At 37.4% G+C, this 14,975-nt stretch overlaps 1 protein-coding gene across 4 annotated transcripts in view; it reads right to left on the bottom strand.

Annotated features, from left to right (window-relative positions):
- Positions 1–726: 726 nt before the first annotated feature.
- The window catches only part of LOC137861127 (glypican-5-like), a 418,126-nt gene continuing 403,877 nt past the window's right edge, over positions 727–14,975 (bottom strand). For 3 of the 4 annotated variants that reach the window (XM_068692225.1, XM_068692222.1, XM_068692223.1), the window contains one exon: positions 727–9,483. In XM_068692225.1, coding sequence (XP_068548326.1) covers positions 9,281–9,483 — 203 coding nt within the window. In that variant the 3' untranslated portion in view covers positions 727–9,280. The remainder of the gene's footprint in view (positions 9,484–14,975) is intronic. The other variant, XM_068692224.1, reaches the window with a different exon arrangement.

Here is a 14,975-nt window from a genome sequence, read left to right as displayed (position 1 = left end):
GTAGCTCTAACAAATGGTTGCAAGAGCTAAGGTCTCTGCTCTGTCACTTAATGAAATGGTAGAAGCACAAGCACTATAATCAGCATCTGACAATAATACAGCACTATAATCAGCATCTGACAATAATTAAATTTTTCTCCTTCAAAAGAAGAGAAACTGGGATGTTCATAACTGACAAGCGATGAAAACACTAGGCAAACAGCAGGGAGTTTCCTTTTTCCAGTATAGTGGCCTATATGAAGACAGAAAAGTAATGCAATCCTAATCAAAACCAAGGGCAAAGCTTTTAATATGGCACACAGTTATTGCAAGACCTCCGTCTTGCTCAGATCTGATTGTTTATGTAGGAATGGAAGTTTTGATGAAATGAGTCCTACCTGTTGTGTGGAGGTATGCTGGCATTTACCCAGGAGACTGCTGCAAGTATTGTGTCTCTTCAATAATATTAAGAGCTCCCAGAAGAGCAGGTAGGCACCTTTACATCTCACTGTATTTATTACAAAAAGAGCAAGAGACTAGTTACATGCTGAAGAAATAAACCATTCTTTGCCAGAGTATGGCCAAAGTATTGACCTCTCTAGCAGTAATCAAGGTCTGTATCCTTTATTCAGAATATGACCTGAGCTGATTAAAATCTTAAATAAGATTTTTCCATCTTTCTAACTTATGAAGATGATGAAAAACACTCAGAAAAAAAAATACAAAAATTATATCAGAAGACAGCGATTTCCAGCTGCAGATTATTTATTTTTATTCCCATTCATAGCTCACTGTCCTTTACAAAACACAGTTTCCTTTAACTTTTCAAAGTAACCTTGTTCTTCAATGTCTTAAAAGAAGAAATACCAGACTTCTTATTTAAATTGCCTTTATCATGTTCAATGCTGAAAACAAACTAAAGAAAACTGACAATTCAATAAAATATAAAGAGATATACTGCAAATAAAACGCACTTGGGAAACAGAAATAATTATTATAGCTTGAATACAGCTTAGGGCAAAACCAATATATTTTGGAACTTAAAATACCCAGGATGCAACTAATGTATAATACAAATGTAAGCAGCCTATTAATTCCTGTAAAATAAAATGAACTAAAAAAGACTAGGAGGCCACAAACTAATTCTTTAAAAATCTAAATGGCAAAGCATGTATTTTGCTGTAATATCTACCCCAGTGTATTGTAAACATTCATACTATATTAGTTCTGATATTAGAGTACAGTAAATACATTAAATGGTGGTATGATGCAAGGTATAGTGTGTTGACTTCCATTTTTATTCCAATACTGCCCCGTATAATAAAATGGCATACAATAAACATTTCATGTATTATTGCTGCTCCGTTACCCTGCTCTCATATTCAACTATGTTATTTCGGGAATAGGTTTCAACTGTATTGTTCATCCCTAATGTGAAAGCTTGAATATTCCAGTTAAATTCCTTTTCTCATTTTTAACAACACCAGCAGCAAACATCTGCTTTCTTCACTGCTTTGTGGACTTGTCAACAGTTTTTTGACTGTACGTGATTTTAAGCCGTATACTATAGCTTTCCTCAAACAAACAAACACAAGTGCCAAAGGGGGAGGATATCCTCTTTCATGACAATTGGACAGACTGTTAGCACTACACGTACCAAGAACAACTCCAATCAGGGGAATTTGTGTCTCTGTGAAACCCAACATCCCATTTTGGTTTTCTTCCAAGTATGGATGTTTTGCACAAAGTAAAATACAATCTTAAAACAAACAAGAAAACTACCTTCTTTTTGTTCCTACTCAGGAGGAAATCTCCTTTCTTCTCTGTAGCATAACATAAGGTTACAGGAACTCATGAATTCGACACTGCTAGACTGGAAAACACCAGGTCATTTTTATCTGAAAATTAATGCAAAAATATAAAAGCTTCATCAGAAGCGGAATATGGTTGCTTTTCTTCTCTGCTGCTTAAGTTTCTGTGAAAATATCAAAGCTGCCATCAGTTCTCTCCACCAAGTCTCATTGAGTTCCTGAGGCCAGTTTAAGACCTGGATCTTACACTTTAACATGAAGCAGAAAACTCAAACTTGATCTGCCTCAAGGTCTGATCTATATCGACAAACCTCTGAGAAAGACTTTCTTCCCTAAAAGATACTCACAGTATGAACACTTCCTCTTAGCCCCCAGATCGTACAAGCTGCTTCTCTTGAAAAAGCCCCTGCTATGCCCCTGGAAATGGAAAATGCCAGAAGACTCACAGCATCCCATGTGTTACGGATTTCCTTTTGAGGCATGATGATACTTATCTGATCAGTGGCCCAAGGAATGTAAAACTGTAATGAAATTTTGTAATCTCTGCAGTTACTCTTGATTTTCTGCACCTGCAAAAAGATGGGAAGGAATTCACATTCTTGGGCTAGATACTAGGCTGGGGTAAATTTACATAGCTAAACTGAAATCAAAGGAGCTGTGCTCATTTATAGGAGCTGAGTCTGTTGCAACATTTTATACCCACAGAGAAATCTCAAAATCTTTTCGATTTCCTAATTTTGTATGTGTGGTGGTTGTAAATATTTCATATTGGCATTCTTGTTAGAACGCTTCAGATCTCATTTTCAGAAAGATCAAATGATCTTAGTCAATATACTCTGCATTTAAATAGAAAATTAGTGTTTACCTCGAAGCTTACTTACATTGAAGCAATCTGCTTTAATTTCCACAACTTTATCCTTGACACTACAGCACAGAAATGCTTTGGATAGTCCCTAATTAATTAAACTTCCTAGTTGTATATGCATATACAGAAGTGGGAGAATTACATTAGGATCTATATTCTTGATGTCCCCTTGCTTTCCTTTTCATTACAGAATACACTACAAATCTGGGATAGTTTACTTAATTATGCGAGAGAGGTATCTGATTATTTCCATTTTAAATGCATTAAAAATGCCAGCACCTATTCTAGATGTAATAACCTAAAAGCCTAGCCTACCTCATAAACACGGAAGACATATGAAAACATGTTTTTCTATTCACCTGGAAAGTAAATTTTACAACTGTGTATTTGTAAAGAGTTCATGAAACTAGCAATGCATTTATTTTTCAAATGAAACGTCCATAGCCTGTGGAATAATTCAGACAGGTGCTAATTAGGTGTACAGAAAGGCCACTGAGGATAATTTATATATCTCCTGCAATAGAAAAAATGAATAAATGTTAATTGCTTATATTATGCAACAAATGATTTTTTAGAATGGCACTAAATTAGCTGCAAATATTATAATTACAAAGTAGTGGGTAATTTACTAAAGATTAATTGAAATGATTAAGTGCAAACAGCATAATTTTGCAGGGTAATATTAATGCATTTTGCACAGAAATGAAAAAAAAACCCTCAGTGGTTGTTACTGGCTATTTAATGAAGTACTTTACATGCCTCATGAAAGCATCAGTAGCCTCTCTCTTGTGTGCCCTTCTCTAAAAAGGGTGTTATATTTTTGCAGTGAAAATCATTGTAGTGTTGATAATAATTAGAATGTGTAAACCAGTCTATTATAAAGACAGAGCCTGATCTCAATTGCATGGGAGTGACACAAAAATATTTTTTCACAGTCCGCGTCCAGCAGCCTTTTCTGAAAGCTGTAGGAACTGTCAATATTTACTATATAAGAACTTAAGCAACTGCAAACACTGTTTAAATACATTCGTCATAACCAGCCAAAGGAGACATGCTTTAAGCAAGATTTCAAAATACTACTACACAGCAATAGTTTTAATTCATTTTCCTAAATTCAATGCAGCAGTTTCTTGCATACAGGCTTCATATTGTGCTGTATGTACTGCAAGGGAATGGGGCCAAATATGGAGAGAAGAAAGGGTCTTGAAAAATTTTTTTGGTCCGGAATGGGTTTCTTATTTAGGCTTATTCTCTATTCCGAATGCAGGATACTTTTCTGAGTTTGTTATCTATTTATTACAGTCCCTTGGCCAATATTTATTTTTTGTGGCTTAATATTTAATACAATTCAAATGTTTTTCCTTAGAGAGTGACAATGTAAACCAGAGAACAATTCCAGGATTCAGGGGCAACAGGAGTTAAGACATTATCACGTTCTTTTTAACTGAGGCATGCCGCAGCTATGATGACATTGACTGTCACATCCTTCAGTTTTCATTAATGCACATGCCCTGTGTCATTAAAAACAACACTGTGAATAGCGAAATGCTGTAAATGAAAATAAATGTCTCAAATGCTTTTGGCTAGTTGTAATGTGAGCACTTCTGATATGTTGCTGGTCAACGTGCAAGATACATTTTAGGAAAGGCTGAGGGAGCTGGGTCTCTTTAGCTTGGAGAGGAGGAGACTGAGGGGTGACCTTATAAACATTTATAAATATGTAAAAGGTGAGTGTCAGGAGGACAGAGCCAGGCTCTTCTCGGTGACATCCAATGGTAGGACAAGGGGCAATGGGTGCAAACTGGAACATAGTAGGTTCTGCTTAAATATGAGATGAAACTTTTTTATGGTGAGGGTGACAGAGCACTGGAACAGGCTGCCCAGGGGAGTTGTGGAGTGTCCTTCTCTGGAGACATTTAAAACCCTCCTGGATGCATTCCTGTTTGACCAGATCTAGGTGTTCCTGCTCTGGCAGGGGGATTGGACTAGATGATGGGTCACGGTCCCTTCCAGTCCCTAAAGCTCTGTGATTCTGTGAATGTCCCCTATATATACAGACCCACATACAGAGAGATGAAGAAAGATTGTGTATCAATTACTTCCCACTTAAAAAATCAGCTGAAATCCCCTTGAACCCACGTTAATTAGGAATTTTTGACCGGAATTTTAGCTAAACCTTAAAATCTGCTAAATATGAAGAGCCCTAGTCAGCAACGTAAGGACTTTCTGGGTTGTTTTCCTACTCAGTATCGTTCTTTAAAGTGCTTCAGCTCCTTTCACTTGAACAGGTCTTGCTTAAACCTAATCATGTGTAGTATTGAATAAGAACGGTTCAGTAAATCTGTGCAAAAAGGCTCATCTAACATTAAAAAGAAGACTGCACACAGCATCATTAGGACAATATTGAGAAGACCTATATAGCATTAGAGAGTCAAACTGAAAAATTATGATATGTGTTACAGACCTGGTAACAAAATAAAATAGGGATATATTAAATACAGATCTAATTTAAGAGATCAAAGAGATGTGAATCTCATAGCCAGATACCCATACCCAGAGCCTGTGAAGTAAATGCAGCTGGACATAATTATTCGTGTTGCTCTATCAAGCTCTGACAGATATTTATACCTCAAAAGGTTCATTATTGTGTGAGAGATCAGAATCAACAGTTCTTTACACAATGACAGGCTACCAGGTTCAGGACAGGGCTGTATAACACTGGCAACAGACAAGCCAGAAAAAAAATCAAGGCTGAAAACAAGATGCCAGTTTTTGTAGAGAACATGAATTGCAAAGAAAGAGCAATTCATAGCAGGTGTCTGTTAAGTTGTCTTAAGATGCAGCCCAGCTCTTTGGCTGTCCAGTCTCCGTGCATAAACATGGAGAGGTATAAAAGCTGTTGAAAATTAGAGGGGAATGCTCAGCTCAGGGCCTCGGAAAAGACAGCTGGAGGTTGCCATGCAATGGCAACACTGCAGCCACACATGCTTTTGTCCATCTGTGTTCACTTTTCTCCATGATTCTTTCATAGCCAGGAAGGAGAAAGTGATACACAAACCACTTGAACCTCTCACATGAACCTGGTATAACATGTTGCCCAAAGAATAGTGAGACACTAGGAACTGACTGTATGTCCATGGCAACTTTGTCTTATTTGTTAAGAAGCCTACATCACTAACAAAAGAAAATTATAGATTGTTTTTACTCACAAATGCATGACAGCAGTTACTTTCCAACGCTGGCATTCAGAAATGCTGGCACAGCAAAATATTAAAAGAAAGTCATAGCAAAACAATAAACATTCAAGAAGCAGTGGCTAAATAAAATTCATAACTGTTAGGCAAAGCTACAGCAATGCTCTCTGGTGTGTTATTTTACACTGAGATTACACAGACAAGTTCAAACGTATTTTGAATTTAGACCTTTGTAATTACCGAGAATTACAGTGTCCTTGATAGCAAATTAAGATTTTGCCAAATAGGCATCTTAATCATTCAAAAATAAATGCTTCCTGTCTGACACAGGAACTTGGTTTTGCCTTTGCTAGTACACAATTTTGTTTGTTTGATGGAAAATACTCTTTTTTATATGTATGTAACTGATCCTGAGAAAAATAACATAAACTATCGGTAAAAATATACTGCATGGCTCCTTAAAGCTGATGCACATTATGAACCGATTTCATGCCATCTTGGCCAGAACTCTTCTTACAGTGTAAAAGTACATCAGCGTGAAATGCATTAATAGCTGTTGAATCCTCTGTTCTGTGCCTATTAAAGTATTGACTCCGACAAAATAAATTGATGAATCTACCTCATCCCACTGTTTGAATTTGTTCTAGTTTTGTCACAGCAACTTGAAAAAGGTTGTCTTGTTTAGCTTCAGAGATGAACGCTACACCATAAAAATACTAACCAACCCCAAAATTCAAACACTCAATTTTTCACATTTTTTGATTAAATATATCAGAGGTTTACCAACAGCAAAAAGTTCCCTGGGTGAGTTATTCCATACGCACCTACTTTCAGGGTTTCTGCACTTGCCCTGCTACGGTTAAATACTAGGATAGCTGCATCACTGGTCTGAGCTAAAACCACAGAACTTTTAGAGGAAAGACTTCAAAAAGACATGCAAGTTCCAGGTATTCAAGTTCCCACTCTGCAGGTGTAAAGAAGGGAAAAGGCCAAGCTGCCCAGCAGAAATCTGTTAGCATCAGAGCTCAACCCTGAAAGCACACCTCTATCCACAGGAATCCTGATGGAGACTTAAGTGTGCAAATGCCGATGTGTGTGCCTGAATAACAATGACAGTACCTCAGTTGTGAGCATACTAAATTAGGTGTCAGGTTCACAAGCATGAAAATCCTTTGAATTGCTTCAGTGAAGCCACAGTGATCGGTATTACCTGAGGAGCTGGTGATAAGTTAGCACCAGAAGTATATTTCCGTGTGTGCACAGAGACCAAACTAATAGCAGCCGTCGCAACTGATCCTTTAAGACTGCAGGAATGATATTGTCTTTTCATAGTACAAATGACATGACTTGCACACCTCCTCAGGTAAAAGTGCACTTTTCCAAAGGGCACTGAAAATGAATACAAGTTGCACATTTAATTATGGTTCAATAGACTGGTGCAGCTCAAAACTCTGAAAAGTACAGCATAGACATTTTTGTACCTTTGGGAAAACTAATTTACACTGATATGATTTGGAAAACACTTTGGATATTAATATCCTTTCCATTTTGAAAAATCAGAACTCAAAGTATTTCATGTTAGCATAAGTATCTTCTTCCATTTTATCTCCTTTTTCCAATGTGAAAAATTAATTATTTTAGAAAACTTAGCTCTTTTCATTTTAGAGACAACTCTTTCCCAGCTGGATGGTTCTGATTACACTTTTATGTCTGCAAGTATGAACTCATAGCCCAAATTAAAAACAAAACTGAAGCTCCACCTCTGCAAATATATTTAGACATGTTCACTAATGCTATCTGAAAACATACAAATATAGTGAGTCTTTGTCCACTTACTGTATACTTGTCTTGTATTATTGCCACTTAAAAAAATGGCACACAGTAATACTGGCACATGGCACTTTTTTTGATTTTGAATCAGCATGTCTTTCATAATCAGAGTTGCCAATAAAATGCCTGTAAGATACAAGGTTCTTTCTTCTGATTGACAATGGCTGTGTGGCTCCAAGTATCAAAAGTGGTGTTATACAAAAAACAAAGGTAAATGTTTTACATTAAATCTTATAAAACTGTACATAATAATAGTCTACAACATGAAAATGGCCATTAAACTGTTGTAATAGTTATGAAATGTAGTACGTATAACAACTATAATGCTTCATAAATTTATCATTAATCACTGTATTCATACAGTTGTGTTTGTATATATATATTCAATGGCACTGTAAACATAGTTGTAAAACACACATTAACTCTTAACCCATTAGAAGTTATGATAGTACTTTTCATCTGAAAAGTTAAAATGTATCAATGTATCATTAATTTTTAAAAAAATAGCCTTCTAATATAATGCATATTTTGGCATTTTCTAGGAAAGCAATCATGATGAGACATTATAGAGAATGTTCTAGATATGATTGCTTTACATTTACAACTATCATGATACAAAATTTTAAACATTAAATGTAATTAAATATTACAGAGCTTATGATACAGATGATTTGAGAGATCCACAATGCACAAAATCTAGTTTGTGTATAATGGGAGTTCCTGGTAACTTACATCTCTGGGACCATTATGGAAAATTTAAGTCATTTTCTCTTTAACATCACATATGCAAAGTTTGAACTGAATTATCATTTTTTTCTCTGTCCAAAACCGCATTTAACTTCACAAAACATTATTATGCTTTTATTTCCTGTTGCTGGACATGGATCCAGTAAGCCTTGAAAGCATATGCTTAATCATTTGGTAATGGCATTTTGTAGGGCAGGGAAACTCACTATCTATCTCTCAGTAAACGAAGTGTTTCTAATTTTTTCCATGGTTAAGGCAACTATACTGATATATTAGACACACCATATGCTTTTATGTCGCTTCCTACAATCTAAACAGTAAGAGTGAAAAGTTTCAAACATGCTTTGATCTTCTTGACCACTTAGGAATTTCATCAAGCTGGTAAGAATACTTCACTTTAACATGGTTTACAACTGTAGACATGTAGACATAGCTTATTAGCTGCTCATTGGGGAAATAATGTATATATTGGCTTAAATCTGAATACTCACCATTCATTTAATTTATCAGAAAAAATTAAACAAAACCAGCCAGTGTGATTCCAGTGAACAAAACTGAGAAAAACAGTAACACACACATACACAATTTTTGTGTTCTCGATTATTTCTACCCCATAACTTAAGCTACTCAGACTTCTGTCATCATTCCCTCTGTATCCTGGGTAGGCTTTGTCAGAAGCTATCTTCAGACACTTCAGACACTTCCTATCCGCCAACCCCAGCAGATTGTTTAATACTTATTCTAACATACCGCATAAACTAGAGAGCCATTTAACTTTGTTTCCTGTGGGTAAGGCTGTAGGTATAAATGACAGTGAACAGAAATGCTTGTGCAGTGGCTGCATTGCAATGCAGCTACAGAGGACAATGCCACAGAACTGCTAGTGCTGTTAAAATAACAAGTGAGGAACTCAGGGCTGGACTGCTCCCGCTTCCAGTTACACTGTGTTTAGAGGATGACTTGACAGTGCTTGTGGTGGTTGTGGTGTCAATCTTTTTCACAGTTGGTTTTGGTTCATTTCTGTTTTCTGGATGGGCTTTCTTGTCCTTGAGTATATCTGAAAACATGAAAGTAAATGTAAGATTAATCACATGTCTTTCAAATAGTGGCTTTAAATCCTGTCTATGGCTGGAACATATTGTACTCCAGCATGAATAACTGAACCATGTATGGAGAGTGATAGGCACTTATATTAATGTGGCCCAGTCGCCGCAGTGTTTTGCTCAGCACCCACTGCTTTGCTCAGGAAGTCTTCCCTGGCTGGCCTGCTCTACTTGTAGACACAGCCTAAACCCGGTTTTAGAACCTGGCTTTCTCTCATTAAGAATACTTTCAGTTTCACCTGGTATGGGAACTGGCTCATGCTTTAAAAAGTGATGCTAGGGTTGACTGGTTTTGTAACATGCCCCAGTGAAATCCCTGTCAAGTTGTTGAGTTGCCAACAGTCAACTAACAGTAAACTCGCCAGGTCCTTTTTGCATTACCTTAACTTTAAGGCAGCACATGACTCCTGGGCAACCTGGCAAGATAGGTCATGGACACAAAGAACCACACAGGTGTGTCATGTGCCTTGTTCATTGACATGGACAAATAAAGTGGCTACAAAGAGAAAATGCTTTGAGTTTTGTTTCATAGTTTTTCCTAGCAAGTACAATGATTTTATTTGTTTTGTTTTTGAAGTATAGAATAATACTGATGTTTTTTTCTCTCTTTACAGATGCATTTTGGGGCAAATTGGGGCATCTTTTATATAAAGGGCTATATTCCTAAGAAAGTAGCAGCATTTCCCTGCAGAAACATGTATGTTTAAAATGAAGAAATGACTGATAAGGGTCACCAGTTATCTTGACATTCTGAGGTTACTTGCAAATATTATTGTGATCATATTGTTATTGAACTCTTCAATAGCATTGTGGGGAAAATCAGTGTTTCCTCTAATGATGGAATTATCTGTAACAGCATAACCCAGTGCTTGGCAAAAACAAACAAACAAACCAAAAAAAAAACAACACCAAAAACAACCACAACCAACCAACAAAAAAAAATCCCACAATCAACCAACCAAAAAAAATTCTTACCTGGAAGAATTTAAAAATTAACAATAATTGTTCAGGTCCAAGCCTACAGGATATTGTGTGATACTAATGAATGCAATACACATACACACAGAAAGCAAATGGCGTAGGTTTGTAGTGTAAATTCAACAACAGTCTGAAAACTCTGAATCACAGAAGTAAGTTCCTGACAGAAACTGGAAAGACTGAAAGTATTCCAGAAACGTAAATGCAATCTGAGATCATTGTCTGCATGTCAGTACTTCTGACCAGCTATCAATAAACCCACTTGATAATAGAAATGAACTATTGTACTGAGAAAGCACGCGTTGTTCTTGCCAGTATAAACTGTAAAAGAAATGTAATGAATTTCTCCATTTTATCATAATATCAACATTAATTCTAGAGGAACCTGTGATTCCTAGACCTGATTCAAGGCTGACTGCAAAGAAAGGACACTGGCTGCCAAGGAATACAGTGGGAAAAGGACAGTCTGCTGCTGCACTCAAAATTCATTATGGCAAACTGCAGACATAGTTTCTCTTCATTTCCAACTTGCGATGGAGCTAACAGAAAGGAGGGGGAGAAGAGGCATGCTATAAATGTTTAGAAAATATCAGTATTCTGAGGACACTTAAAGAAAAATGGACAACCTTCAGATTGTCATTAAAGTAAATTAAGAATAAATCATGGAAATAGGTGTGTTCTGACACTGCCGAGACTCCTTTCCATCACTGTCATTCTCCTTTTCGACTGCGGTAAATGCACTATTTCTCTGCTGCCTCTTATATCATCCCAGCCTGCTGACTTCAGCTCTCTGGGGCCAGCTGATTAAATTAAGACCTCACTCAGGTAAATCTATTCCCCTCTTTCACTTGGCCATGTCCAGCATTGTAACTTGATTGGCCTCTATAAATCGGGCAGACTGAAATGTATTAATTCATTTATTTTCTTAATATTGACTTAACCAAAAATCTAAGGTAGGATTTAATGCTATCAGAGAGGTTGTTGGTTTTTAAAAGCTTTCCTCCCAGTGACTGCTTAATGCACTACATAACAAGTGTTAAATAATACATTAGAAAATTCTGCCTTTCTCCATGGGAAGGACTAAATTCTGAGATCTTTGACTTCACAGTGGAGTACTGGCCATGATGTTATTCATGGCCAATTCTAATTTAGGACTTAACTGTGCAAAACTGATATTTTATTTCAAATGCTCTGTTTTCTCTCTTCTTAAAATAAATAAATAAAAGTAGCCTCAGTCTTAATTCAGTTCAAGATCTTTTTCAATCTTATATTTATTTTTTAACTGCAAATTTCAGCAGTGTAAAGATTTCATGTTTATTTTTCCAGTTTGCTGAGAGTTCCAGTTGCTTACTCACTCCAGGGTTTTGGCAGAGAGACTCAGAGTTAAATGAGTTTTTCTCTCAAATCTTTTTCTCAGAGTCAGGGATGGTTATATTCAGTCTATTACTGACATTCAAAAGGAAAAAAAAATAAATAAATAGTGAAAATGCTTAAAAAAGAGTGTGAAGACTAGCATAGAAATGAAACTGCAGTCTCAACAAAGCAGACCCCAGATGTTCAATACACATGAATCAACCTCCAAATCATGACTTCATAAAACCAAGCAGAGCCCACAACTTCTGTTGACTACTGGTCTGTTCTAGTATGTACCTTCTGTGTTTTGAAGCTATATGGTTTACAGCTAAAAGCTTTCTCCATTGCTAGAAATTTTCTTCCCATCATCATTCCTTCTTTCCTCTCCAGCAGTAGCGTAGTTTAAATCTTTGAAGACTTCAGCTAACCTCAGGCTGATGTACACTACAACCTTTGGATCTCAGTACACGATTATTCTACACCGTTACTTTTCTAATGTAATAGATTTATTATTTCAGTTTATAGTTATTATTGCATTCATTATGAAAAAAATAAATCTGTGATACACTAAATAGCAATGGTAATGCAGCCACTGTAGCAGCTACTGTGCTGTGCACTTAATCCAGGCTTCCAGTGTGAATACTCAAATCCTGCCAGAAGGGTTACTCAGTGAAGGCAGCTGACTGCCCGAGCATCCTTTGTGAACAGCCGTTTGGGACTCTTGCCAAGGACTAGGTCTGTTGGGGTCATGGAAGATGCCCTGAGTCCCCTTAGGCACCATGGCTCCTGTAAGTGCAGAGAACAGCTCCCTGAGTTCAGAAGATCGAGTCCACTTCCTTAGCTGAACTTTCATACGTGTTGACTGCAGTTAAATTCACATCTTGACAACATAAACAAAGCACATAATGAAAATTACTTGACCTCGATGTTTAGAGCATTTAGGATTATCTTCACCTCAAAGATCTAACCGCAGATTGCTACCCAGTAATGCATGTGCCCCTTGGATGGCACTGATCTTCTCATAAATACTTATGTGGATCAATACCACTCCTCTGAGAGACTAGCCAGGATAAAAGGGAGAGTCAAACCTGTCACTGTTGTCTAATTTAGGAACACAAAACCTCCCCTGCAGTGAGGGCTGAGCATGCCTTTCCAAGGTGTTGGTGTGTCACACATTAAAGCACACCTTAATCTTAGCCAGTAATGACACAGGGGGAAAAAAATGCATTTATTCTTTTTTTAGTTTATCAGGTTATCTGACACAAGTTCAAACCATATTGGCATCCCAGATGTTAGTTACCTCTCCTTAGCGTAAACCTTCGGCAGTTTGCTGCTCTGGTTCTGGCAGAAGTTATCAAAGATGTAACTATTGATTGGTGCACTGGCATGCTATTGCTCTGTAATGAACAGCATCAGTAAGGTCTACTTAAATGTCTGTAGAGGTTTCCTATGGTCCTGCCAAGGGATGAAATTCATCTACTTAACAAAACATCCTTTTCCAGTTTTGCCCTTCTCTTGACCTGAGTTCTTTCTCTGTGATTGCAAACCATCAGTGTGACAAGGAACGTTCCCCTAAAAAATCTGCCAGCGCCACTGAACAACATCTCTGCTGGAGTGATGGGGAAATGTCAGGACTCCCTGGACAGGCCACCACTGCCACCAGCACTGAGGAAGAGGAGACAAAGGTGGGAGGGAAGGGCAGCTGCATGGAGTGATCTCATGCAGGGGGAAGCCGGATTACCTTTTGGGAAGCTATGGATCGTCACACCAGGCAAATGTATGAATCGTCACAAGTGTGCAACCCCAGTGAGGGTATTTGAGTAACCACAAAGCAGATTTGCCAGACTAGTCCTGTAAATATTCTTCCTAGGCTTTCATGCAAACACTGTGCTTTGAAAAGCCTGAATGTCAGCATCTATGATGGCAAATTAATGCCCTGGTCTTGAACGTCTCATTAAGGTTGTAATGAGACCGACACCACAGGGCTGCAGTGGACTGGTCAGTCCCTGCATTTACTCTCCATGTTGTAGCTCAGTTGCTTGATAAGTTTCACTTCGATCATCGGCTTGGTTTTGGCTGACAGCTTTGGGAGAAAATTAAAGCAAGGTGCAACTCGGTGGAACAGGCTCTTAAATTACAGTAGATGCTGCAGTGTTATTATTAGCTTTTTATCACCTCTGGTAGCAAAAGCTGAAATTACTTTTACATATTCAAAGGAAGGAACACTGAAATTGCAAAACAATGCTGTCACCATGAAATGTAACAACAATTTCCAAATCATCTATTATCCTGACATTAAGACCAGCACTAACTATTTCCAGTTATAGCTGCAACAGCCACAGAAACAGACACTGTGGAAACAGGAACATGAGAACTCCCAATGTGTGATGAACTCACGACAACTCCCAAAATTTGGGGCCTGCCATTGCCCACTATATAGCATAAGTCAAGATTACAGGGATTAATCAACCTGTTCCATTTTAGTTATGCAATATTTCTGTTTCTCTTTTTAGGGAGCATGTAACTGGAAGAGAAGTTGGCTTTGGGAGAGCAGTTATAAATCGGGGTTCAGACTGTCTATGTCCAGTTTTTAATTCTGCAGTAAGCTCAGTGCGATCTTTGCAGATTACTTCCTCCTGAAGGAGGACAAGCGAACTACTTTATTTTGTACACACTGCATTCTGAATTTAAGTTCTTCAGGGTGAGAAGAACCACAGCCACTCTCCTCAAGAAATAACACTGGCTGGGATTTGCAGGAATTGCTGTTATAAAAAAAGTCAAATGTAACAAAGAAAAAAATGCAATAAAGAAAAGCCGGGAACAACTGCAAGACAATTTGAAATATCAGGTGCCTGGAAGCTACGCTTATATTGAATGACAACTCCTCCCCCCATTCCCAAACAATCTGTTGTCTATATACATTCAAATGCAAAATATAAATAAATATAAATGTATATAGAATTACACATGATCTCAGCTGTACTAGTGTAAGGAAACCTGTCACTGTATTTGTTTGGCTTTTGATATACAGCTGCCATAGCAAACCCTGCATGATTTTCATGAGCCACAATAAAATTCTATTAGTTCTGAGGGCTGAGAAGTAAACCCACACGTA

This window comes from Anas acuta, chromosome 9, assembly GCF_963932015.1.
Source record: "Anas acuta chromosome 9, bAnaAcu1.1, whole genome shotgun sequence".
NCBI classification, from domain to species: Eukaryota; Metazoa; Chordata; class Aves; order Anseriformes; family Anatidae; genus Anas; species Anas acuta.
The sequence above is the reverse complement of the archived record's forward strand: the minus strand, read 5'-3'. Positions and strand labels throughout refer to the sequence as shown.